Source organism: Callorhinchus milii, unplaced genomic scaffold (assembly GCF_018977255.1).
Source record: "Callorhinchus milii isolate IMCB2004 unplaced genomic scaffold, IMCB_Cmil_1.0 Scaffold23, whole genome shotgun sequence".
NCBI lineage: Eukaryota > Metazoa > Chordata > Chondrichthyes > Chimaeriformes > Callorhinchidae > Callorhinchus > Callorhinchus milii.
The window spans coordinates 9,788,079-9,809,358 of NW_024704764.1; the positions used below are offsets into that span (position 1 = coordinate 9,788,079).

Here is a 21,280-nt window from a genome sequence, read left to right on the forward strand (position 1 = left end):
CCTGATGAACAGAGGACAGACACTGCAGGCTGGTGGGACATTCCTCTCTCTCTGACCTACTGGATTGTTACCTTATGGACTTAACTCTTTGACCGCGCTTTGAGCCATCATTCCCTCCGCAGTCTCCCCTAATATCCCCTCCCGCCCACCCCCCCAGCTCAGGTGCCCAGACAGCAGTGCTGAGCTCTTTGAGATGCCCTCCCCTCCCCTCCACGTGAAAGGGGCCGGGTAGATGTAAATTGTAATGTAATGTTGTAATGTTGGGACACATTCACCAATTGGTCCTTTAGGTGCCTGAATCCTCTCTCCGTGCCCTGCAGTCTCAAACAGTGCCCGAGCACCTCTCACTACAGAATTCTTTGTCCCCATCCCCCCCTACCCCCGCACACTCTCACCCCTCCTAACCTGCCTCAGCCTCACCTTCAGACAATCAACCTACCCAATGCGCCCTGTGACCTAGTGAGAGACGTCCCTCCGCAGCCCACCCCCCCCTCGCTGTCTTACTGTTGTTACCCACAATCATAGCAATGACAGAAGGGTTGTGCGGGGGAGAGGTAAAGGGTGTTGGTCCCACCTGCCTGCTGTGTCCTTAGCTCTGAGCCGGGGGGGGGGGGATGGTTGGGGGAATGGTTGAGTGGGATCAGAGTTGTCTTTGCAGCAAACAGCAGAGGCTGACGTGGATTCACTCTGCGAGACAGCGCGAGACCCTCAGGCTCCGAGCGCCATACCCCCTCCCCCCCCGTCTCCGAGAGCCCCTGAAAAGTGGGAGACGTCAGCGTGGCCAACATCTGCACATGCGGCACTGAAATCCCGGAGGTCCCACCACCGAGGGGCTTATTCCTCAAACTGTGCACATTTACAGATAAACAGTCTGGTATAAACGGCAATAATACAGTTGTTACTTTGGGACACTCGCGTGGGATATAAAGTTCCCCATTTGGTCAGATCATCACCAACAAAGTAGAAGTCCCTCAGTGATCGATGCGTATAGATAGGGGGGAGAGGGAGGAAGGGAGGGAGTGGGGGATGGGGAGGGGGGGATTTACATGGTGCTGGAGAAAAAGTACTGTATAAAAGAAAGTCCTCGTGAACCAGCGCCAAGTGTGATACGGGATAAGTTCTGCTGTGGTTTGGAGCTGACCTCTAGAGTGTGTGCATTTTCCATTCTGATCGTCTAAAACCGGCCAACGTCATTCCTGCTGTTCGTTCATCTCCATGTCCGAGACCAGAATGTTTTTCTCCAGCGACTCGCTGGGGGCCGAGGTGGTCCGGCTGTACCGGGCGCTCTCGAAGGCCCCCCCCCGGGCTCCGTGACCCCCCCGTCTCCGGTAGAGGAAGAGTAATACCAGCAGCACGGCCAACAGCAGCGCGGCTCCCAGCACATACAGGATGATGTCCAACGTGTGGCTCTGCAACTCGGCTGCAACCACACAACACAAGGCTTTTTAAACGCACGGCAACCACAGCCAACAACGACAGCTTGTACTTACACGGCGCCCCCTCGCGCAGGGTGACTTCCCAGAGGGCGGGCAGCGCCGGAGCAGGAGGCCGAGCCGAGGTGGGGGGGGGGTGGGGGGGGGGGAGGAGGTGACCGTAGGCACGTTCAAAGAGGAAGGTCTTCAGGCGCGATCTGAAGATGGGGAAGGAAAGGGGCAAGACGGCGGGACGGAAGAAGAGTGTCCCAGAGTTTTGGACGTTGCTGTGCGCAAATCGGCTCTCGCGTTCGTCTCCAAGAATACGCAGTCACTGCACTTCACAGTAAATCCCGTGGAGTGCTTCGCGACGTCCTCCCGACGTGAAATTGTAGCGCATACAACACAGCGTGAGCGACGCACTGAAGAGAAAGAAGCGAGAATTCACTTACTGGAAACGGGGGAATCCGATTCTAGTACTGAGAGAGAGAGAGAGAGAGAGAGAGAGAGAGAGAGATTAACAATGGGAGACTTTACACAAAGTTGCCCCAAAACAAAGAACGAGTCACCGAAACGCCTCGAATCGTCGCTCGGCAAATCATGGTTTCCGTGGGAAACCATTTTATGCTTTGCCCTCGGCTGAGATACGGATGATCCAGACTGTCGGCTGGGACATTGGGAGAAACTCCCCCCCCCCCACCTTCCCAGCGACGGAGCCGAGGGGCGCAGCCGGCACCTCACTGAGACCGCTCCGACAAGTTTCCAGGAACGAACGTTGCATCGGAAAAGACCACGTGTGGACCCCAGACTGGGCGCCGTGCGGGCGCCCTCCTCCCTCCTTGAACCTCCGACCGTTTCCCCACCCGGTGGCTCCCGGCCGCTCCTCACTTTACCTCTCGGCCGTTTGCAGACTATGCCCAGCGTGACGTTGGTGCAGGAACCCAGCACCCAACCCCCGGTGTTACTGTTGATCCAATAGCAGGTTTTGGGGCTCGTTAACCTCATGATGTCCAACTGGTGGACCCAGTTGGAGTAGTTCACAGCGATCTTGTCAGACCAGACGAGTGAGTCGCCTACAGGCAGAGAGAGAGAGAGAGACACCGTTACTCTAACGCACGTCGCCCCGGAAAGTTACCGCGCACACTCTCTCTCTGTTACCCGGTCTCTCCGCGCTCCCAACCCAACAACCAAGATCCTCTCACTCGTTTTCAAATCATCTCCGGGCACAGAAGGAGAGACGTATCAAGGTAAAAATAATATTAATAATAATGTCTCCAAGACGTCTCCAAGCGCTTCACATGATATATGACTTGATATTTTGTGGGAAGACGGTACCTCTCGCTCCCCCCTCCTCCCCCGGGGTGACGTGTACCTTTGGGATTGTAGCTGAGGCCCAGCCAGGCACCCCTTGCTTCCTTCTCGTACGTCTGTAGATGTTCCCAGATGAAGACGTTCTCGGTTTCGTCCAGGATGGACAGCACCTCGGCTCCGTGCTCTGTGTCACAGCAAAGAGGAGAACAGTAGAGGGTCAGACATCCCTCACGTCACACGTTTTCTCTCTCAATCTTCCCGGCTCATTCACACCATCAGTCGAGGCTTCCTTTAACCGTTCCTAGCAAGAGGCCAATGGGAGTGTGTGCGCGTGTGTATGTGTGTGGGTGGTGGGGGGTGCGAGGAATGGAGCCTTTCACATCTCCTACGGTGCCCACGCACCAGCCTCGGGCGGGGGCTGCGGGTTCCTACCTTTCCGGCAGATCTTTCCGGCGTCTTTAGAAGCCGCTTTCTTCTCCAGGTTGAAGGTGTAGCAGTGGTTGCGGAAGGCGATCCAGTTGGAATCGTGCAGGCGGGTGGGGCACGTGCCGTTGAATTGGGACTTGACGGACACGGCTTCTGCGGGAACAGCCAGCGGTCAGTGAGCAGCTTCCGAACACTTCCCATTAAACCCATCCCCCACTGCCGGCCCCGGCCAACAATCCCTCCGAGGGACTGAGAGAAAGAGAGCAAACTTTCACCGAGCAGCTGTTTGCGGGAGGTGGGTAGGCGCAAGTTGGCTCCTGTGTTCGCCTACAAAATACACAGTCACTACACTTCACGGTATTTTCGTTAGGTCAGGATATCAAGGGATATGGGGCAAGGGCAGGTAACTGGAGTCGAGGTACAGATCAGCCATGATCTTATAGAATGACGGAACAGGCTCGAGGGGCTGAATGGCCTCCTCCTGTTCCCAATGCTCCTACAAGTTAAGTGCGATGTTGCCCTTCCCCCGAGGCTGCAATCCGATGGCCCACCCGCAGGTGGCGATGTTGTGCGATTTGCCAACGCTGCATTGAGAGGCCTTCCACTGGGATTGTGTTACAATAGCGCCACCTCCTGGTCCCTGAGGGGAGCGCTTCCCCTGAAGGCAATGGCTGCAAATAATCATTAAATTACTACCACTACTACTACTACTAATCCTTTCATTTGTTGTGGACGCCTTCGAGACGTCTGAAAGCGCTTCGCAGAATATACTTTAAAGTGGATTGACTGCGTATTCTGTGGGTGAAACGCGCGGCAGCCAACTGCGCCCACCGACGTCCCACAAACAGCCGTGGACTGAGTGACCCAATTATTTTATTTATTTCATCTCGGGATGTACGTGGTGGGGATAAGGGGTTGGTTAGGGCGGCTGTATGTCGAACACCGATTATAGTAGAGCAGCGCAGAAACAAATAGGGAGGTGCAGCCTGGAACGGTGAGGGGTGAGGAGAGGATCGAGAGGTCAGGCCAGCGAGTGCCCTGGACATACCTCCATTCACCTTGCAGATCGCTCCTTGTCGTTTAACGTCACAGTTTGAGGTGCGCCAGGTCCCGTCCACCTCCATGTACACACAGCCCGTGCTCTGCTGTGGCTCCCCCGCCTGCCAGTGGGTGTAGGGAACCGGCCGGTCCCCCATCCAGGAGAACCTCGAGCCACCCTGGGGGAGAGTGTTACACACACAGCGGTCAGTCAGCGAGGGGTGGTGGTGGGGGGAGAGAGGAGGAGGTGGGAAGACAGGGGGGGGGGAAGAGAGAGAGGGGGGAGCAAGAGGGAGAGAGGAGGAAAGAGAGGAGTGGGAGAGAGGGAGGGGGAGAGGAGAGAGAGGGAGAGACACTGCGGACAGAGAGAGTGAGATGCAAATCACCTCAATGTTGGAGAGCCCTATCCAGAGGGGCTGTTGGATGGCGTTGAGCACCTGTGTGAGGAAGGCCTGGTTGTAGGCGTCGTTGATGCTGGCCAGGCTCAGGTTGTGACTCTCACACAGCCACATGGCCTCCTGCCAGCTCAGCTGCTTCTGTATCATCCGGTAAGTGTTGTTCATGTAGCTCAGTGTGGGGGTGAGGGGCGGAGGAAACCGGGCTGGGGAGGGGGGGAGAGAGGGGTCTGAGAAAGAGAGAGAGAGAGAGAAAGGGTTATGGTCAAATGCCCAGGTCCACTTTGGGTTTTAATAATAATAATCCTTTGATACAGCGCCTGATCACGTCGTTGAGAAGTCTCAAAGCGCTTCACAGCATATATTATAAAGTGCATTGACTGCGTATTTTGTGGGCGAAACGCAGCAGCCAATTGCGCACAGCAGCGTCCCACACACAGAATGACCAAATTATTTACTTAGTGTATTTTTTTAAGGAATTATTACCCCCAGAAAGCGATCTGCCGACCGACTAACAACCGGGTTCCTATTTACTGCTGGGTAAACAGAGGTTGTGTGGAGTAAGGAAACTTGCCTAAGGTTTCACGCCGTCCTGCCCGGGAATCGAACCCGGGTTCGTCTCGCTCGCGAGGCCAGTGCTCTAACCACGCAGTTACAGGGCTCTGACCCCCCAGCCCCTCACCGAGGTGGAGCCCCGTCCCTCTCTGTACCTTTGTTTCGTTGACAGATGTAACCGTTTTTCTGGTCGCGGCAGCTCCTATCATCCCAGCGACCGGTGAACTGTGGGTGTGTACCGTGCCAGACCACCGCGCAGTTTACCTGCAACCACAGACCATCAGCTCAGCCGGGCAGCGTACAATAACATACACTCGCACTCACTCACACACGCGCGCACACACACACACACACACACACACACTGACAGGATATGTCAGAGGCTTTGCGCAGCTGGCTGAGGAGGGTTTGTGCGGATTGGGTGGGGGTGGGGGGAGATGACCGAAAACTCAGTCAAAGAAGTAAAACAGAGCGGAGGGGGCGATGGGTTTGCAGGTCGGAGCGGTGGGGGGTGGGGGTAAACGAGGCCGTGGAAGGTTAGGGTTAACGCACCAGCTCATTAGTGACGGAGAACGAGCGATGGCCTGAGGGTTCCCCCGGGGCCCAGTTGACGAATTTGACGGGTTCCTTTTCCAGCCACTGGAAATCCTTGTTGGTGTCATGTAGTCCGATCCACAGGTCAAACGTGATGTTCGGCAGAAGCGTCGTTATGAAAGCTGCAGCGGGGGGGGGGGGGGGGAATACAGACAGATGGGTGCGAGCCATCACCACCACACAGACAGAGACACAAACGGAGTCAGACAGACACAGACAAACGTCACTGACACATCGTAGGCTGCTCACTCTCCTCGGCTCTCGGAGTCCGTGGTGGTGGTGGGGGGGGGGGGGGGAGGGAGATGGGAGACACTCAGCAAAGAGGAATAATTTGAGGCTGTAGTGTAAGCAGTTCATTACCTTGCTCCAAACGATTGGAGATAGTTGCCAGCACCCCTCCCGCTCTCTCACACGCCGCCTTCCCCTCGATCCAGCTCACACGCTCAGCTTCCCGCTGTCCCTGTAACTGGAAACACTGTGCCGAGAAGAGAGAGTGTGAGTGAGTGAGTGAGTGAGTGAGTGAGCGAGTGAGCGAGTGAGCGAGTGAGCGAGTGAGTGAGTGAGTGAGTGAGGCGGGAGAGGAGCGGAGAGAAGGAGAGATCATTTAAGACAACAGCCAAACACTGGACACCTTGGTTGTATGACAGACAATAAGAGCCGTCACCAGGTGTCGGTCAAACTGAATGTGTGACACTTAGTTAGTGTGGAACTGTATGTAGAATGATGAAGGTGAGAGGGTGGGGGGGGGGGGGGTGGAGCACCTTGTTGAGGAAGGGAGTCCAGCCTCCAGGGCAGCCCCCCGACACCGAGGGGGGAGGGGGCAGTGGAGGCACCACCGACGAGACGTTCGTCCGTTTACAGACGTACTGGAGATCAGTCAGGCACTTCTGGTCACCCCATTCCTCTGTGTGTGAGAGAGAGTGAGAGAAAACATGAGTGTGAGAGCGAGAAAAGGGATGAGAGAGAGAGAAAAAAAGAGATGAGAGAGAGAGCAGAAAGAGAACATGAGCGAGTGTGAGACAGAGGTGGAGCTGAGAGAATATAAGAGGGAGCGAGAGACAAGCTGACGACGGGGTGTGAAGGTGGGATGGTGGCAGCAGGAAGCTTACCTTTCCCGGCCAACATGTAAACACACTTCCTGTCCTTGGTGATGGGCCGGGGCTTCCCGAAGGCCCAGGAGACGAAGTTCAGGATGGAGCTGTCCGACCACCTGGAGCCGACGGGAGACAAGACAGTGAGCGAGGTGGGGCTGGGGGCAGAGTTACTGACTGCGCTGTGGGGGTGGGGGGGATGAAATGATTTCGGTGGGGAAGTGGTGAGCATAAAGCCAATCTCCCCCCCCCCCCCCCACACAACACACACACACACACACACACACACACCAGCCCTCCCAAGAAACACACGAGTTGTCACCACTTCCAATTGTCCTTCCGACATCACAGCACAGGTGCTGTTGTTGCTGACATGACAGGCGCAGCCCCTGGGGGGGGGGGGGAGGCGCTGTGATGCCGGGCGTGGCCCCTGGGGTGTGGGGGGGCGCTGGGTCAGACACACGCACCTGAAACGCCCGTCGTTCTGGACGGTTTGGAGACCGATCCACCACGGCTGGTCCTGGGATCTGGAGAGCTGGACACAGGCAGTGGGTCAGTGACCAGTCATCACGGCCACACACAGGCAGTCCCACCCGCATACCAGGTGCCTCCCCCCACAGCGGCCCCGCCGCAAGACAAGCCCCACCCCCACATCAGGCACTCAGCCCCACCCATACAGCTCCACCCACATGGCAACGTGCCCCCCCCCCCCCCAGCACTGGCCCGTACCTTGCGCAGGGTCTTGCCCAGGAAGCTGAGCTCTCGCTGACTGTGCACTGAGGCCAACTCCGCCCCGAACCAGGTACAGATACGCTGAGCCTGGGGCCAGGTGGAGTGGTGCTCAAAGAACTTATACTCGGCCTCGTCAAACCTCAGCCACTGCTTACTGGCAGCTTCTGTCATCAGAGAGAGAGAGAGAGGGAGAGAGAGAGAGTGAAGGGGGGGAGAGGGGGATGGAGAGACCGTGAAGGAGAGAGAGAGAGAGAGAACAGAGAGAACGAGACAAAGAGCGAGAGTGGGAAAGAGAGAGGGCTGTGGGGGGGAGAAAGTGATAGTGAGGAGTAAGTGACAAGAGAGATAGTTATATTGTGCGAGAAAGAGAGAGAGAGAGGGGGGGAGAGTGTGTGAGTGATGGGGAGAAAGCAAGAGAGCATCAGGGACATGTGGCAGCGAGCGACGTGAGCAGCAGTGCGGACACTGGGAGCCGGTGCAGTGTGTGTGAGTGTAAGACACCCTCTACCTTGTGTGTCCTCAGGCTCTCTGACAGCAACACCTGTGTGAACAGAGACAGCCAATGTCAACAGGCAATACACAGAACCCCTGGCGATGACAGACAGACAGACAGAGAGACAGAGAGACACAGAGAGAGAGACACAGACAGAGAGAGACAGACAGACTCATTGCCCCACATCAGGATTCAAGCTCAGTCCAGGCTAATCCGAGCTCCCGCCCGGTTCAGGTGGACTTTACGTCCCAGGACACCATTAGATACGGAAAGGACTTTGTGCTTGACCCTGTGACCGGCAGAGATGCTAGTGAAGCGCACAGAGACGTTGTGACACTGACCCCCACCAGCCCCCGCGCCCCCACCACCGCGCGAGTGGGGGGTCTTGGGGTAACCGCGCCTGGACCCTCACCTTTGCGGATCTTGCAGATCCAGTCCAGCCGGGTCTCGCAGCGCACGGCCATCCACTGTTTGCTGACCATGTCCAGCACCGCACAGCGCCGCACATCATCATCGTCGTAGGCGTCACGTCTGAAGTTGTGGTAGGAATACTGCACACGGGATAAACACGTCAGATACATGCAACACACACGCACGCGCACGTGTGTGTGTGTGGCACGGGCGGTCGGGGGCGGGAGGAGCAGCATGCGACACTCACCCCCAAGCCATCGCTCCACTTCCAGCTGCGCTCGGCCCCCGGGTTCCTGCGGTTCAACCCGATCCAGAACCAGTGCTGCTCGTGCTCCTCAGACTCCCTGGAGGAGACGAGATGTCAATGGTGCCAACTCCTGGCTCCTTCCCTCCCTCCCTCCCGGCAGATGTCACACACACACACACACACGCACAACACACTGACTTACCCGAAGATCTCGTGAACCATCTTCCCTGCAAACTGCTCCTCCTCAGAGCTGCCGATGCTGAGCAGCTGAGCTCCTAACTCCACACAGGAAGCGTGGGCCAACGGCCAACTGTGCTTCCCCTGGATAACGCTGGAGTGGAACACCTGAGAGAGAGGGAGGGGGGGTGGGGGTGGAGGGGGGGGTGGGAGAGAGTAAGAGGAGGGCAGCTATGGCTTCTCTCCCCCCCCCCCACCCGGTGTGGGGCTGATGGAGAGAGAGAGAGAGAGAGAGAGAGCAAGGCAATCTCTCTGATCGCTGGCCGACTGCTAATGAGTATAATTTGGTGTTGGGGAAGTGACTGATCTGATAGTCAGTAATTGTGTGTTTCTCTGGGAGGGTGGGGGGGTGGGGGGACTGAAGGGAACACAAATAAGCTGTTGGTTGGTTAACAGTCGCTGCCAAACAACAGATTGGAACACGCTGCCCCCACCTCACCCACCATTCCACCCCACCCCACCCTCTGCCCCAGGTCAGGGCAGAGGCCAAACCCTTTTAATAACAGCCTCTATCAGTCCCGTCAACCTCACTGTGCTCATAGCCACTGGACTTCCTCCCCTCACACATGCACACAGTTCCCGCAGCCTCCCCCAACACACACACCATCCCCCTGCGCGCACGCAGTCCCCCTTCACACACACACACACACACAGCACCCCTTCACAGACTCTCCTCCCACACATACGCACGCACATGCAGCCCACCCCGCACCCCCCTCATGTGCAGGGTCCCTACCTTGTAGCAGTAGCGCAGCTGTGGGGAGGAGAGCCAGCCCTGGGGGCAGGAGCCTGTGAGGCTGGGGGTGGGAAGTGGGGGGCCGGGGTCAGGCGTCACCGGGGTGGCCAGGTTTTGACGGCAGATGTACTTTGCCTTGAAACTGTTGCAGTCCTTCACCTCCCAGAGCCCCACCGAGTTCCCAGTGGCCAACACCACACAACCACCATTAAACCCTGCGGAGAAGAGAGGCCGTTTCACTCACATGGCGACTCGCACAGGGCCATGCCAGGCACCACACGCCTCGCACCATCGTGGAGTCCTGTAGCGTACTGGTTAATAATAATAATAATAATAAAATAACCTCGCCTCGCAAGCGGGAGAGAGAGAGAGAGGACCCGGGTTTGATTCCCGGGCGAGGTAAAACCTTAACACAATTTTCCTTAATCCACACACCTCTGTTTACCAAGCGGCCTGCAGGGACCCAATTGCTAATCGATTGACAGGATCGCTCTCCGGGGGTAATAATCCCCCCACCCCCATCCCACCTCCCCACCCCTAAAAAAAATACAGGAACAGGGGCTGATTGTCGGAACGGCAGCAATTAGGGTTAGATCAACAGGGAATTGTAGAGGCGTTCGGTGAAATGCTGGACCGAGGGGTAGGAATGTCTGGCCATAGGAACAATCTCGGCTGCCGTCAAACCGGGGAGAGCGAGTGGGGGAGAGCGAGTGAGTGAGTGAGCGAGCGAGAGAGTGAGTGAGTGGGGGAGAGCGAGTGGGGGCGAGAGCCAGGCACTGGCTGTCAGTGTGGTTGTGAGCAGGCAGTCACGCAGAGCATTCATTTCCTTCTGGCATCGCGCGATATCACTTCCAGATGTGCTCCACACGAGGCAGGGCCAAAGCAAACAGCAGCCAGCCCAGGCCTTGCGTGGGGTTGTGGCGGGGGTGGGTGGGGTGGGGGGTGGAGGCCCGACTACCTGCTCTCTCTCTCCCCATAGCAGGAAAGCTCGGGAAACCCCTCTGTCCCTCTCCCGACCTTCCCCCACCTCGAGCACCGACTTGCGCTGGACACTTCTCACCCAAATGGCTACTGAGGCACAAGACAGACACTGACTGCGAGGGGCAGGACATCGCTGCAGAGACGGGTTTGTCCGACAGACGTCACCGGACACTGGAATGTTGAGCCGACTCCAACGGACAAGCCAGGCACGAGCGGACGGAAGCCCTACCTGGCTGGTCTCGGTTCCAGTTGGTGAAGGACACGGGGTCTCCCCCCAGCCACTGGAAGACCCCCGGGTGGTTCACGTCGCCGAGCCCGGTCCACAGGGAATCCCCCGACCGGCCGAGGATCAGGCTGATAACAAACGACTGCTCGAACCTGGCGGGAAAGGAGCACAGTTACAGTCAGCGGGAGGGGGTGGAGGGGGGGCTGGGGGGGGGGGCAAGCAATCTCAGGAGAGGTTCTGGTAAAGAAGAACCTTCAGCACATTTAATCTCATAGATTCCCCCCCCCCCAACCCCCCATTACAGCCTCCAGCGTTTTCTTGAAGGAGCCGGTTTCCTAGCCTCGACCACGCTTCCCCTCCCCCCACCCCCACCATAACCCCAGCCCCATATCCCTAAACCCAATCCCAAATCAATGCCCCTGGCTGTGAATCCCAATCTGAAACCCGTTGACTGATCCCAAACCCCAGTCCCAAACTCCGATCCCAATGGCTGTTCAGGGAGTCAGCTGCAGGCGGGTGGGGGGGGGGGGGGGGGGGCGGCAGGACGAACCTGTTGGTGATGGTGACCAGTGCCGAGCTCTGGTCCGTGCATTTCTTCAGGGCCTCCTTGAATGTCAGCATCTCCTCAGCGACCAGGTAACAGGAGGAGCTGTGGTACCTCCAGCCCTGAGAGAGAACCAGAGAGACGCGGGTGGGGGGGGGGGCGTCAAGTGAGGAGAGACAGGAGTTCAGGCAGCGAGGGGGGAGAGGAGACAAGAGAGCGCGCGAGGGGGAGAGGAGACGAGAGGGAGCCCACCACCAGCTTGGTCTATGTGGGAAGAGGTACTCGCTCTCTTTTTCCCTCCCTCTCTTTCTCTCTCTCACCACCTGCGCTCAGCACAGCCCTCCCAGGCCAGACACACACACAGCCACAGACAGTCAGTGGCGCACACACACACTTCCCACACAAAGCCTCCATTCTCCTGACGGAACGTGGAAAATTCTGCCCTGGATTCTCGTCCCAGGAAGGATTTTTTTTTTTTTTTTTTTTTTTGTTCGCTTCGGTTTATTTATTCTGGACGGATTCAACGCGTGTTCTATATATTTTAAAAAGTCTCAGCTCTCTTTAATCCTCAGAAAAGCAGTTTCCTGGAGTGGGAATGGGGGGCTGGGGGGGGGGGGGGGGAAAGAGACTTCATATTGTCGTTACAACAGTGGAGTCTACACCCTGTGTGGGGGGACTGGGGGAGGTGTGCGTGTCCGCGGGAGGTGGGGGGGTGGAGGAACACAATATAATACAGCGCCCAGAGTCTCTAAATATCTCCAAGTGTTTCACAGGGAGTTGATGTCAAGCCCAGTGATGGTTTTTGTTGGCAAATGCAGCCTGAATAATAACAAATATAATTATTAATAATAATACCCCAATAATAATTGGGGCATGAACCCACAACCTTCTGACCCGGAGGCGGGAGGAGCCTTGTTCCAGGAGCAGAGGCTGATGATGATTTGTATTTTCCTGCGGCCGTTTCCAGTGCCAGAGAGAGACAGACACACACACACACGCGCGCGCGCGCGCACAGACACGCACTGAAGGAATGTTGGGAAACAACCCCCTCCCCCCGAGAACCGAGACTGACCAGTCACCGCTTCACCAAACCCAATATTTTCTGTCGGAGAGACGCTGAGAAACATCCATTATTATTCCCTCACGTCCTTTAATATCAGTTTCTCTCGCACATTTATCTCGCCTCGCCTCCCCCTCCTCCCCACCCGCGCCCCCACCCCCATCACACACACATCCCCCACACGCGCGTGCAACCCCCGCCCCGCGTGGCTGCTGCTGAGACTCTGCAGCAGTTCAGGCTCTGACCTTCCTCCCACTGTATCCCCCGGTGGTGTTTCTCACTCACCTTCTGGCAGCCGAGGTCATCCTCCACCTCCTCCTCGCCCAGACAGCTGGCTTTCTTACAGATGGACGGCAGCGTCAAGTTACAGGGTCCGTCATTCCACCGCCCGCCCTGGGGTCCGGCAAAGGGGAAGGAGAGGAGGTAAGGTGGGGTGTGGCGGGGAAACTGCTCACGCACCTCCCACCTTGAGGCCAGAGACCACCCTTCGCAGATTGAGAACCAGTTTCACTCCAGCCCCACCTCAAGACCTTCCTTGTCGACCGCGCTTTCAGTCATCTTCCCCCTTCCACAGCCAACCCCCCCCCCCCAGCCCAGCCCATACTCTCCACCCCTCTCTAATTCCAACCCCCAGCTCGGGTGTAAGCCCTTCACCGTCCGGCCAGCGCCTCGGGACGTCCTCCCGACGCGAAAGCCGCTGTGTAAACGTAATGTGTTGACGTCAAGGTCGGTGCTTACCTCCCCCCACAGAGTGACACAATCTTCCTGGCTGCTGTGGAAGTTGTTGGGCTCGTACGGGTGCCAATAGGTGAAGTTGACGGGGCTCCCGTCCGACCAGGCAAAGTTCATCTGCAGCTTGATGTCGTTCAGGCCGATCCACAGCTCCTCCACATCTGCAGACAGACAGACAGACAAAACACGGACAGACAGTGATTAACATTCTTAATAACAATTCTAATAATAATCCTCGCCTTCGAGCTGCAGGCGAGGGCAGGGTTGGCCGGGCCCTGGCTGTGATGCTCACTCCCGCTGGGCTCCAAGGCGAGAGAGAGAGAGAGAGTCCTTGCGAGAATCACCCGGAGCGAGACGGGCCGACCCTCGGGAGCGCCGCACGGACACCGGTTCGTGTTCCCGGCATCGGTGCTGAGCTCTCTCGGGTGGGGGGGTGGTGTGGGGTGAGGGCGGGACGGAGAGAACACCAGGAGGAGAGACCGCAGAAGCTGTGAACGCGGAAGCCCGGCCCCCGGGCTGCCAGACGCAGACTCACCCTGTTTGACGCTGGTCAGGACGAACTCCAGCTCAGCCAGATGGTGGACACTGAGCAGGTCACCCTCGGATCGCACACAGCTCTTGCGCGCCTCCTGCCACGTTCTCTTCTCGCTGTTCAGCCGGTAGCAGTTACAGTGAAAGGGCAGCCAGCCGCTCTCGCACGTGGTCTTGAAGTTCTTCCAGGTGTCTGCGGGAAAGATTGATAATAATAATAATATAGCGCCTCATCACCTCGTCGAGACGTCTCCAAGTGTAGTAGTGACTGTGTTTTGTGGGCAATACGCAGCAGCCAATTACAAACAAGTGTCCTACACGGTCATGGATTAAGTGACCAATTTGTTTTGGGGGGAGGGATTATTGCCCCCGGAAAAGCGATCAGCCAATCGGCTAATAATAGCCGGGAAAACAGAGGCGTGTGTGCGGGGAGTAAGGCAACTTGTGCAAGATTTCGCCTGCCCGGGAATCGAACCCGGGTCCTCTCGCTTGCTTGTGAGGTGAGTGCTCTAACCACTGAGCTACAGGATTCCATGGGAAGGTACGGGTAAAAAAAACAAATGGTGGTGGGTGGGGGGAGGGAGCGATACCGGAGCGAGTCAGTCGGGAGCGGCATCCCCGGCGATAGGTCTCGTACATGTGTCGGGGAACGCGGTCCCGTTCGGCTTCTTCTTGCAGACGTAGGGCCGTGCGATGCCGCAGTCCTTGTTCTGCCATCGGCCCGACGACTCCGTCCGGATAACCCCACAGTTTTCCTCCAGCGAGTTCACCGGCTGGTCTGTAACCGCAAGGCAGGACACCGTCAGGTCACGGCTCGGCAGGAAACCAGACAAAACCGGGGTAGCCCAGAATCCCACCATCACCGATGCCTTGCCTTCACGGCACCAACTGTTCATCCAGCCCATCCCAGCCGTCGACGGCCACCGGCGTCTGTCCTGAAATTGCCCCCCACGGCCCCCAAACCACCCCCCATTGTTCTGCTGCCTGAGCGTTACACTCTTAACCCCATTCAGCAGCGTACACGCCTCTCTCTACGGTCCTTTCCCTCCCCACCACCCCTCGCGTGAGTTACTCAGTGACAGACTGAGTTCGTCACCTTCCTCCCAGTTGAGGTACTTCAATGGGGACCCATCGGACCATTGCCAGCCGCCATCGATGTCCAGGTCATTCAGGCCGATCCACAGGGTGGCACTATAACCCGTCAGCAGCCCTGGTCAGCGAGAGAGAGAGAGAGAGGGCGGTCCATCAGATAGAGCGAGTCTGGGGAGACGCGAGGCCAGGAACGAGAGCCAGTTCCACTCCCCACCCACCAGAGGTAACCCGCTTACCGTTGATGTACGTCTGCTCGTGAAGCTCGGTGATGCTCAGCAAGTCGGAGTTCTGCTGCTGACAGCTGGTTCGCGCCTCGTTCCAGGACAGTGTGGACTGGAAGTTAAACTGATAACAGCTGTTTGTCAGCGGGTCCTTGTCCCAGAATGTCTCACAGTCGTCAGCTGAGGGGGGAGAGCGAGAGAGAGAGAGAGAGGAGGTTCGTTTGCCCAGAGGTTCACACCCAGCGCCAGGCATCAGCTCTTTTTTTCTTAAAAAAAAATCATTCTATTTGGCTTATCAGTTCTACGAGACGTCTCAAAGCACTTCGCAGAATATATTGTAAAGTGTAGCAGCTGTGTATTTTGTGGGCGAAACGCAGCAGCCAATTGCGTACGGCAGAATCCCCACAAAAAGTCATGGATATTTCTAATTGCAAAAGAGATGAAGGGATAAGGGGATAAGACAGGGTCAGGTTATTAGCTGGAGTTAGATTAGAAGATCAGCCATGATTGAATGGCGGGGCAGAGGCTCGAAGGGCCGAATGGCCTCCTCCTGCTCCTACATGTGATGTTATGTTATTAAGTGACGAATTTTGGGGTTATTATCCCCGGAAAAGCGATCCGCCGATCAACTGACGATCGTGTTCCTACTTACTGCCGGGTAAACAGAAGCGCGTGCGCGTGTGTGTGGTGAAAGCACACTTGCCCAACGTTTCGCTCTGCCCGGGAATCGAACCCGAGGGGGTCTCGCTCGCTCGCTGCTACACTGCGGGGGCTCCCTACGAAGGGGGAAAGAGACTTACTCATTATAGGACAGAATCCCCAGCGCTCGTCCCGCCCGTAATCCACGGTGGTGGCGCACCAGAGGTGCCCGTCCTCCCGGCCAATGGTGGTGCAACCGTGATACCACTGGTTGTCGTACTTGAACGGGATGGTGCAGGGCTTTCCGTTAGAGTTCCCCTGGATCGTGTAAATTTCTTGAGAGAGAGAGAGAGAGAGGTCAACACACATCATCGTATCGCCCACAAAACGCACAGTCGCTACACTTTACGGCGTATCCTGTGAAGCACTTTGAGACGTCTCGAAGACGTCTTATCATCATCGTCATCACAATCGCTCCTTCCCTCCCGTCGGTCAGGATCCATCTTAAGACCCATCTCACTGAACCTCGTTTTAATAAGAATAATAATCCGAGCGTTTGATACAGCGACTCATCACGTTGTCGAGACGTCACAAAGCGCTTCGCAGGATAAACAGTAAAGTGATTGACTTTACACTGTGGGGGGGGGTGGGGGGGCGCGGGAGGAAGAAGGGGAGAGTACAGACCCCCTCGGCAATGCCGGAGGTTGAAGGGAAGCAGAAGGGAAGGCTGGGCCAGGCGGGGGAGACCGCTCTCGGGGCTCACCGTGGTACGGTCTGGCACACAGGTCCTGGTTGGTCTTGTAGATCCTCCACACGTCGTTGCCGGCGGTGGCGGGGTCCCAGGAGCCGGAGGTGGGGGCGCCCCCCGGTGACCGGTTCAGGAAGCCCCCCAGCTGCTCGCCCAATTTGCCGCAGTGCCACCGGGTCTGGGCCGACTCCAGGTCGCACTCGATGGTGCCCAGCGCGGCAGATGCCCCGCTGCCGTTCTGCCGCAGCATCGCCAGGCACTGCCGGGAGCCCAGGTTGAACAGCCGCAGCCGCGACACCCACTTCCACTGCTGTTGCTCCGAGCTCTGGTTGCAGACCGGAGACAGACCCACGGCATTGCCGCTGCTCTCCAAACAGCTCTGGGCCACATCGCTGTAGATCATGAACACGCTGGGATCTGCAATGCCAAACACACAGCGTTACACAACAACAACCACCACCGCCGCCCACCACAACACGTTACATTTACACAGAGAGAGAGAGAGAGAGGGGGGAGAGGGAGAGGCAGGTTTCTGGCACGATTCCCCTTTAGCGCTCTGAGACGCTCCCCGTGCAAACGAACAGCGCTATACATCAACGCATGTTGTTGTTGTTGTTATAGTTGCCCGGACCTGACCCGCCCTCAGGCTCAGCTCCTGCGACGCTGAACGTGGCCTCAGACACAGGCGGCCGAGAGCCTGGAATCGACGTCAGGATTTCAGGCCAGAAACAGGAGTCGCCGCCCATCGCAGTGACGGCTTCTCGTTTCCTGTTGAACGTAACCTCGGGGGGTTTTTAAGGACTAAGTGGCGAGCAGACCGGCCAAATCGAGTAAAGCCACCCACCCAAACAAACACTCACCACCCGCCCACGACTGAGGGCCAACAAAATCCCCAACTCATCCTTTCTGACATGCGGAATAAGGTACACAACGGCGCAGATTCCACAGCCAGGCGGAAAGGACACCGTTTGTGTCCGAGACGAGTGAATAATACTACTACTAATAATAATCCTGGCGTTTGATACAGCGCCTGATCACATCTTCGAGACCTCTCAAAGCGCTTCACGGGAATATACTGTGAAGTGAATTGACTGTATATTTTGCGGGCGAAACGCGGCGGCCAATTGCGCACGGCGGCGTCCCCGCAAACAGTCGTGGATTGAGTGACCACCTTATTATTAAAGTGATAGCAGGGCTCAGGTTTCCGTGGAAACACATACACACACACACAAAGATTAAAACTCTCCCTCTCTCTCCGCCCGCCTCCCGCACACTCACATGAAAGGGAATTGTGGATTGTTAGTGAACGTGGAGCACGCAGCCCAGTCCAGCCCAGGTCAGGCCAGGCCCGCCCAGGCCAACCCACACAACATATCAAATAACAGATCAGGCGGGGGGTTCAAACCTGATCTGAGGAAAGGAGGTCAGATGGTTGTTATTAACCACTCGAGACGTTATCCGAATCCCCTCGATTGATCTGCTCTGTGGCCCTCGCTCCCCACAACCCATTATTTCACTATAAAAGCTGCTCACGGCTCCAAACTGGAACACAAGGACACAATGGAGCAGTCAAAACAGATACAACTTTTGAGTCGTCGCCAATTTAGCACTAAAAAAAAACCCTAAAGATTTACAGCTCTTCTGAACCAAACGGCCAATTGAGCGCAGCCCACACCAACTCAGACACACCGCCCCCACGTTTCCTTTTACATCCGTGCAGAGGTTGTTCATCTTAAACAACAACAACAACAACATGCATCTCTGTTACACCCTTCACACGATCTGACTCTGGTGGCGTCTTTGCTCTCTATCACCACTGAGGGATGATAGCCGTGACTAGAGCTGGTTGTGCACCATCACAGGGTGCGTGAGACGCAGACCGACCACACTCGAGAGGCTGCACCCCCTGGTAACTGTCTGACCGGTCTCACCCGGGCTCAGGTTGGTAGCTCCTGAGCCTGGAGTCGAGATTGTTGTGGCTCCAAACCCTTCTGAACCCATCATCTTAGGCTGGTACTCCAGCACAGCACTGCGCTGTTGGGAGACTTTCCGTCTGTAACTGTTGGGGTGAACGTTAAAGATCCTGTGCCACTTCTTGAAAAAAAAGAAGGGAGTTCCTCTTTCTCTCTCCCCCCCACACGGTGTCTTATCAACAATCCCCCAAATGAAGAAAATTAGGTCTTCACTTCCTGGCTTTTTGTGTGACATTACTGCGCTCAAATTGCCTTAAAAAAAAAGCCACTGTGACAGGCTGAGGCACTATATATAATAATGCTTACATTTGATATACAGCCCCTTATCACGGCTTCGAGACGTTCCAAAGCGCTTCACAGGATATACTGTAAGGTGAATTGACTGTGTTTTGCGAACAAAATGAAACGGGGGAGACATGTGACCGGGGAGAAACCACCGAGAGACGAGACAGGCTTTGCTCTGTAGTGAGTTGCTACCTATAATTTATATGACTCTTTTGCGCAGTTAAACACTGCTTACACACAAATCCCTCTGTGCTGCCCGCTGTAATCTGTGGGTTTGAGTATCCCTTCCCAGCAGAGTTTACGATATCATATTACTTCTTTTGTTTTATTTTTAAGAATGTAAAAATCTTACGCTGGACTCGGGACAGAGTACGGTGAGAACAAATAATAATTATAACGTATTGGTCACTCAATCCATATTTGTGGGGCACCGCTGTGGCGCAAATGGCTGCTGCGTTTCGCCCACAAAATACACGATATATCCTTGTGAAGTGCTTTGAGACGTCTAGAAGACGTGATAAGGCGCTATATCAAATGCAAGAATTCTTCTTCTTCTTCTTCAAATGGTAGCTCACCTCTCTTTAAACTGGTCACGGCAAATGGAATCTCATCCACCCACAATCTGCCCGTGAAGGATACCAACTGATCACAGTCTGGAAAGAGAGAGCCCTACTGGAAAGCGTGGCAGGTCACACAAGGACAGGAGCAGGTCTGGCTGTGATACCATCAGCAGGCTTCCTTCGAGCTGACACAGTGCCTACAGTGTTAAAATGGCCCAAAGCGTTTCACCTGCCGTTTGTATTTTGTGGGCAAAGGCGGCAACCAATTCCCGCACAGCAAATGCCCCACAAACAGCGGCCCAGGGATGCTGGGAGAGAGGAGGAGAGAAAGAGAGAGAGAGAAACAACTCCCCTCGCTTCTCGAATAGCGCCGTGGGGAGATCTTCAACGTCCACCTGAGTAGTGATAGACTGGACCTCGATTTAACATTTCACCCAAATGATGATGGAACCTCTGATAATGCAGGTTTCCCCCCCCCCCCCCAAGCAAAGCCAGGCTGGCTGGGTCAGGCGTGTCTAGACTAGACACTCTCATCTTGGCATCCTTGTAACTTCCACCAAATTCCACCCAATTCCTTTTTAAGGAGTCCATTAAAGCAACATCCGGTGCCAAGGCATCTCTGTTCAACCGCCCACCGCTCTGTGGGATTTTATTAAATGCTATTTGCTTTGGGTGGGGGGGGGGGGGGGTGGTGTTGGTCCATTCAAAGCAGTGAAGGTGCCACGGGGTGAGCTGCGAAGCCGAACCCCAGCAGCGGAAGACAGTAGAGTATTTGGAACCGGCTGCTTTACGTCTCCTCGGCAAAGGTGGCAACTCGCCCACTTTAGCATCGCAGCAAAGAAGCTGTGGGCCAGCGGTGGGCCCCACTGGCGAGCGCATCGTGGCCAACAGCTGGACCAGTTAAAGAAGCAACGCAGCGGAAGTTCACTTAGCCAGTGTCGCTTGGCTGCCCAGCGCCAGGGGAAAGTGCTGTCCGTTTTAAGACGAGGCAGTAAGTGATGGGGTGGGGGGGGGGTGGGGGGCAGAGAGAGAGAGAGACAGAGAGAGAAAGCTTGGCGGCTTCCCCTCCAGGGAGAGAGTGTGCATTCCACTGCAATAAAAACCTATCTCTGGGATTTCCATGTGAAGGTGGAAATCTCAGCTTTGGTTTGGTTTGGCCACGAAACACAGCACCATCCTGTAAAGCGCTTGGAGGCGTCTCACCGCCGTCCGTGATAAGGCGCTGCATGAAATGCAAAGGATTGTTGCTATTAGTGTTGTTATTGAACTCTTAAGCAGGGTGATGGGTTTCCGCATGTGTCAGACACCCAGCTGGCCCCAAAAGGATGAAATCATGGTTTCCAGTGAAGCCTTTCTCTGTGTGAAAAAAAATCTGCCTCCACTTTGCGTGGAAGTTCGCACTTTCTTCTACTCGCGAGTAAAAAGTTACCCCCAAAAAAACCTTATGCAAAAGAGAAATTTAGCTTTAGGTAAACTCTCTTGCACCCCCCTCCCCCCTCCTCCCCAACCCCCCCATCCCCCCCACCCCCCAGTTACACACTCACAGACACACACACACTCACACTCTCTCTCTCTCACACACACAGAAAAAAAAAACCCACATCTGTTTCCACTCAGTCCTTTGGACATTCTTTCCTCGGGGTTTCAGCCATTAGACCAACTTTCAATGCAAAACTTATCCCAAACTTCTAACAAACACTCGCACAAAAATCAGATCTCCCTCTGAATAGGAGAGAGAGAGAGGGTGGGGGGGGGGGGGGGGGAGATACCAGGGGAACTGACTGCAAATAAAGCACATCGAGGGGAGGAGGGGGGTGGTGGGGGGTTTAAAAACAATTGCATTCCTTTTCTGTGTGGGGGAGAGGGGGAATCAATCTGAAGTTGAATGAAAAGGTTTAAGTTATGTGTTCACTTACCTGAGAAGCTGCAGCACAGCCCCGAGAGAAGGAGCAGGAGGCAGAGGGTGTCCTGCAGGGCGGGGGTCTGGGTGCTGGACAGTCCGGTGGCCAT

General features: G+C 56.0%; 1 protein-coding gene across 1 annotated transcript; it reads right to left on the reverse strand.

The window, feature by feature from the left end:
• Positions 1-201: 201 nt before the first annotated feature.
• On the reverse strand, positions 202-21,280 carry mrc2 (mannose receptor, C type 2). Its single transcript, XM_042343458.1, has 30 exons — positions 21,187-21,280; positions 16,468-16,869; positions 15,866-16,039; positions 15,081-15,245; positions 14,849-14,962; positions 14,390-14,530; positions 13,757-13,945; positions 13,228-13,382; positions 12,775-12,882; positions 11,436-11,551; positions 10,889-11,037; positions 9,679-9,893; positions 8,908-9,050; positions 8,706-8,802; positions 8,460-8,598; positions 8,063-8,095; positions 7,552-7,718; positions 7,290-7,357; positions 6,841-6,941; positions 6,493-6,635; positions 6,092-6,206; positions 5,690-5,853; positions 5,293-5,401; positions 4,574-4,812; positions 4,198-4,366; positions 3,156-3,302; positions 2,785-2,907; positions 2,306-2,485; positions 1,865-1,891; positions 202-1,420 (listed from the first exon to the last, which is right to left on the reverse strand). The coding sequence occupies exons 1-30, from the start codon at positions 21,278-21,280 to the stop codon at positions 1,191-1,193; spliced, it is 4,416 nt and encodes a 1,471-aa protein (XP_042199392.1). The 3' UTR covers positions 202-1,190.

What these genes read in the sequence shown, in the direction of transcription:
- mrc2 (XM_042343458.1), bottom strand. Translation starts at nt 21,280, where the DNA reads ATGGCCACCGGACTGTCCAGCACCCAGACCCCCGCCCTGCAGGACACC. An exon ending in GATCTGCAAGGTGAATGGAG is followed by an intron (nt 3,303 to 4,197) that starts GTATGTCCAGGG and finishes CTGTTCCCGCAG; the next exon opens with AAGCCGTGTCCGTCAAGTCC. An exon ending in CCTCAGCTACAATCCCAAAG is followed by an intron (nt 2,486 to 2,784) that starts GTACACGTCACC and finishes CTCTGCCTGTAG; the next exon opens with GCGACTCACTCGTCTGGTCT.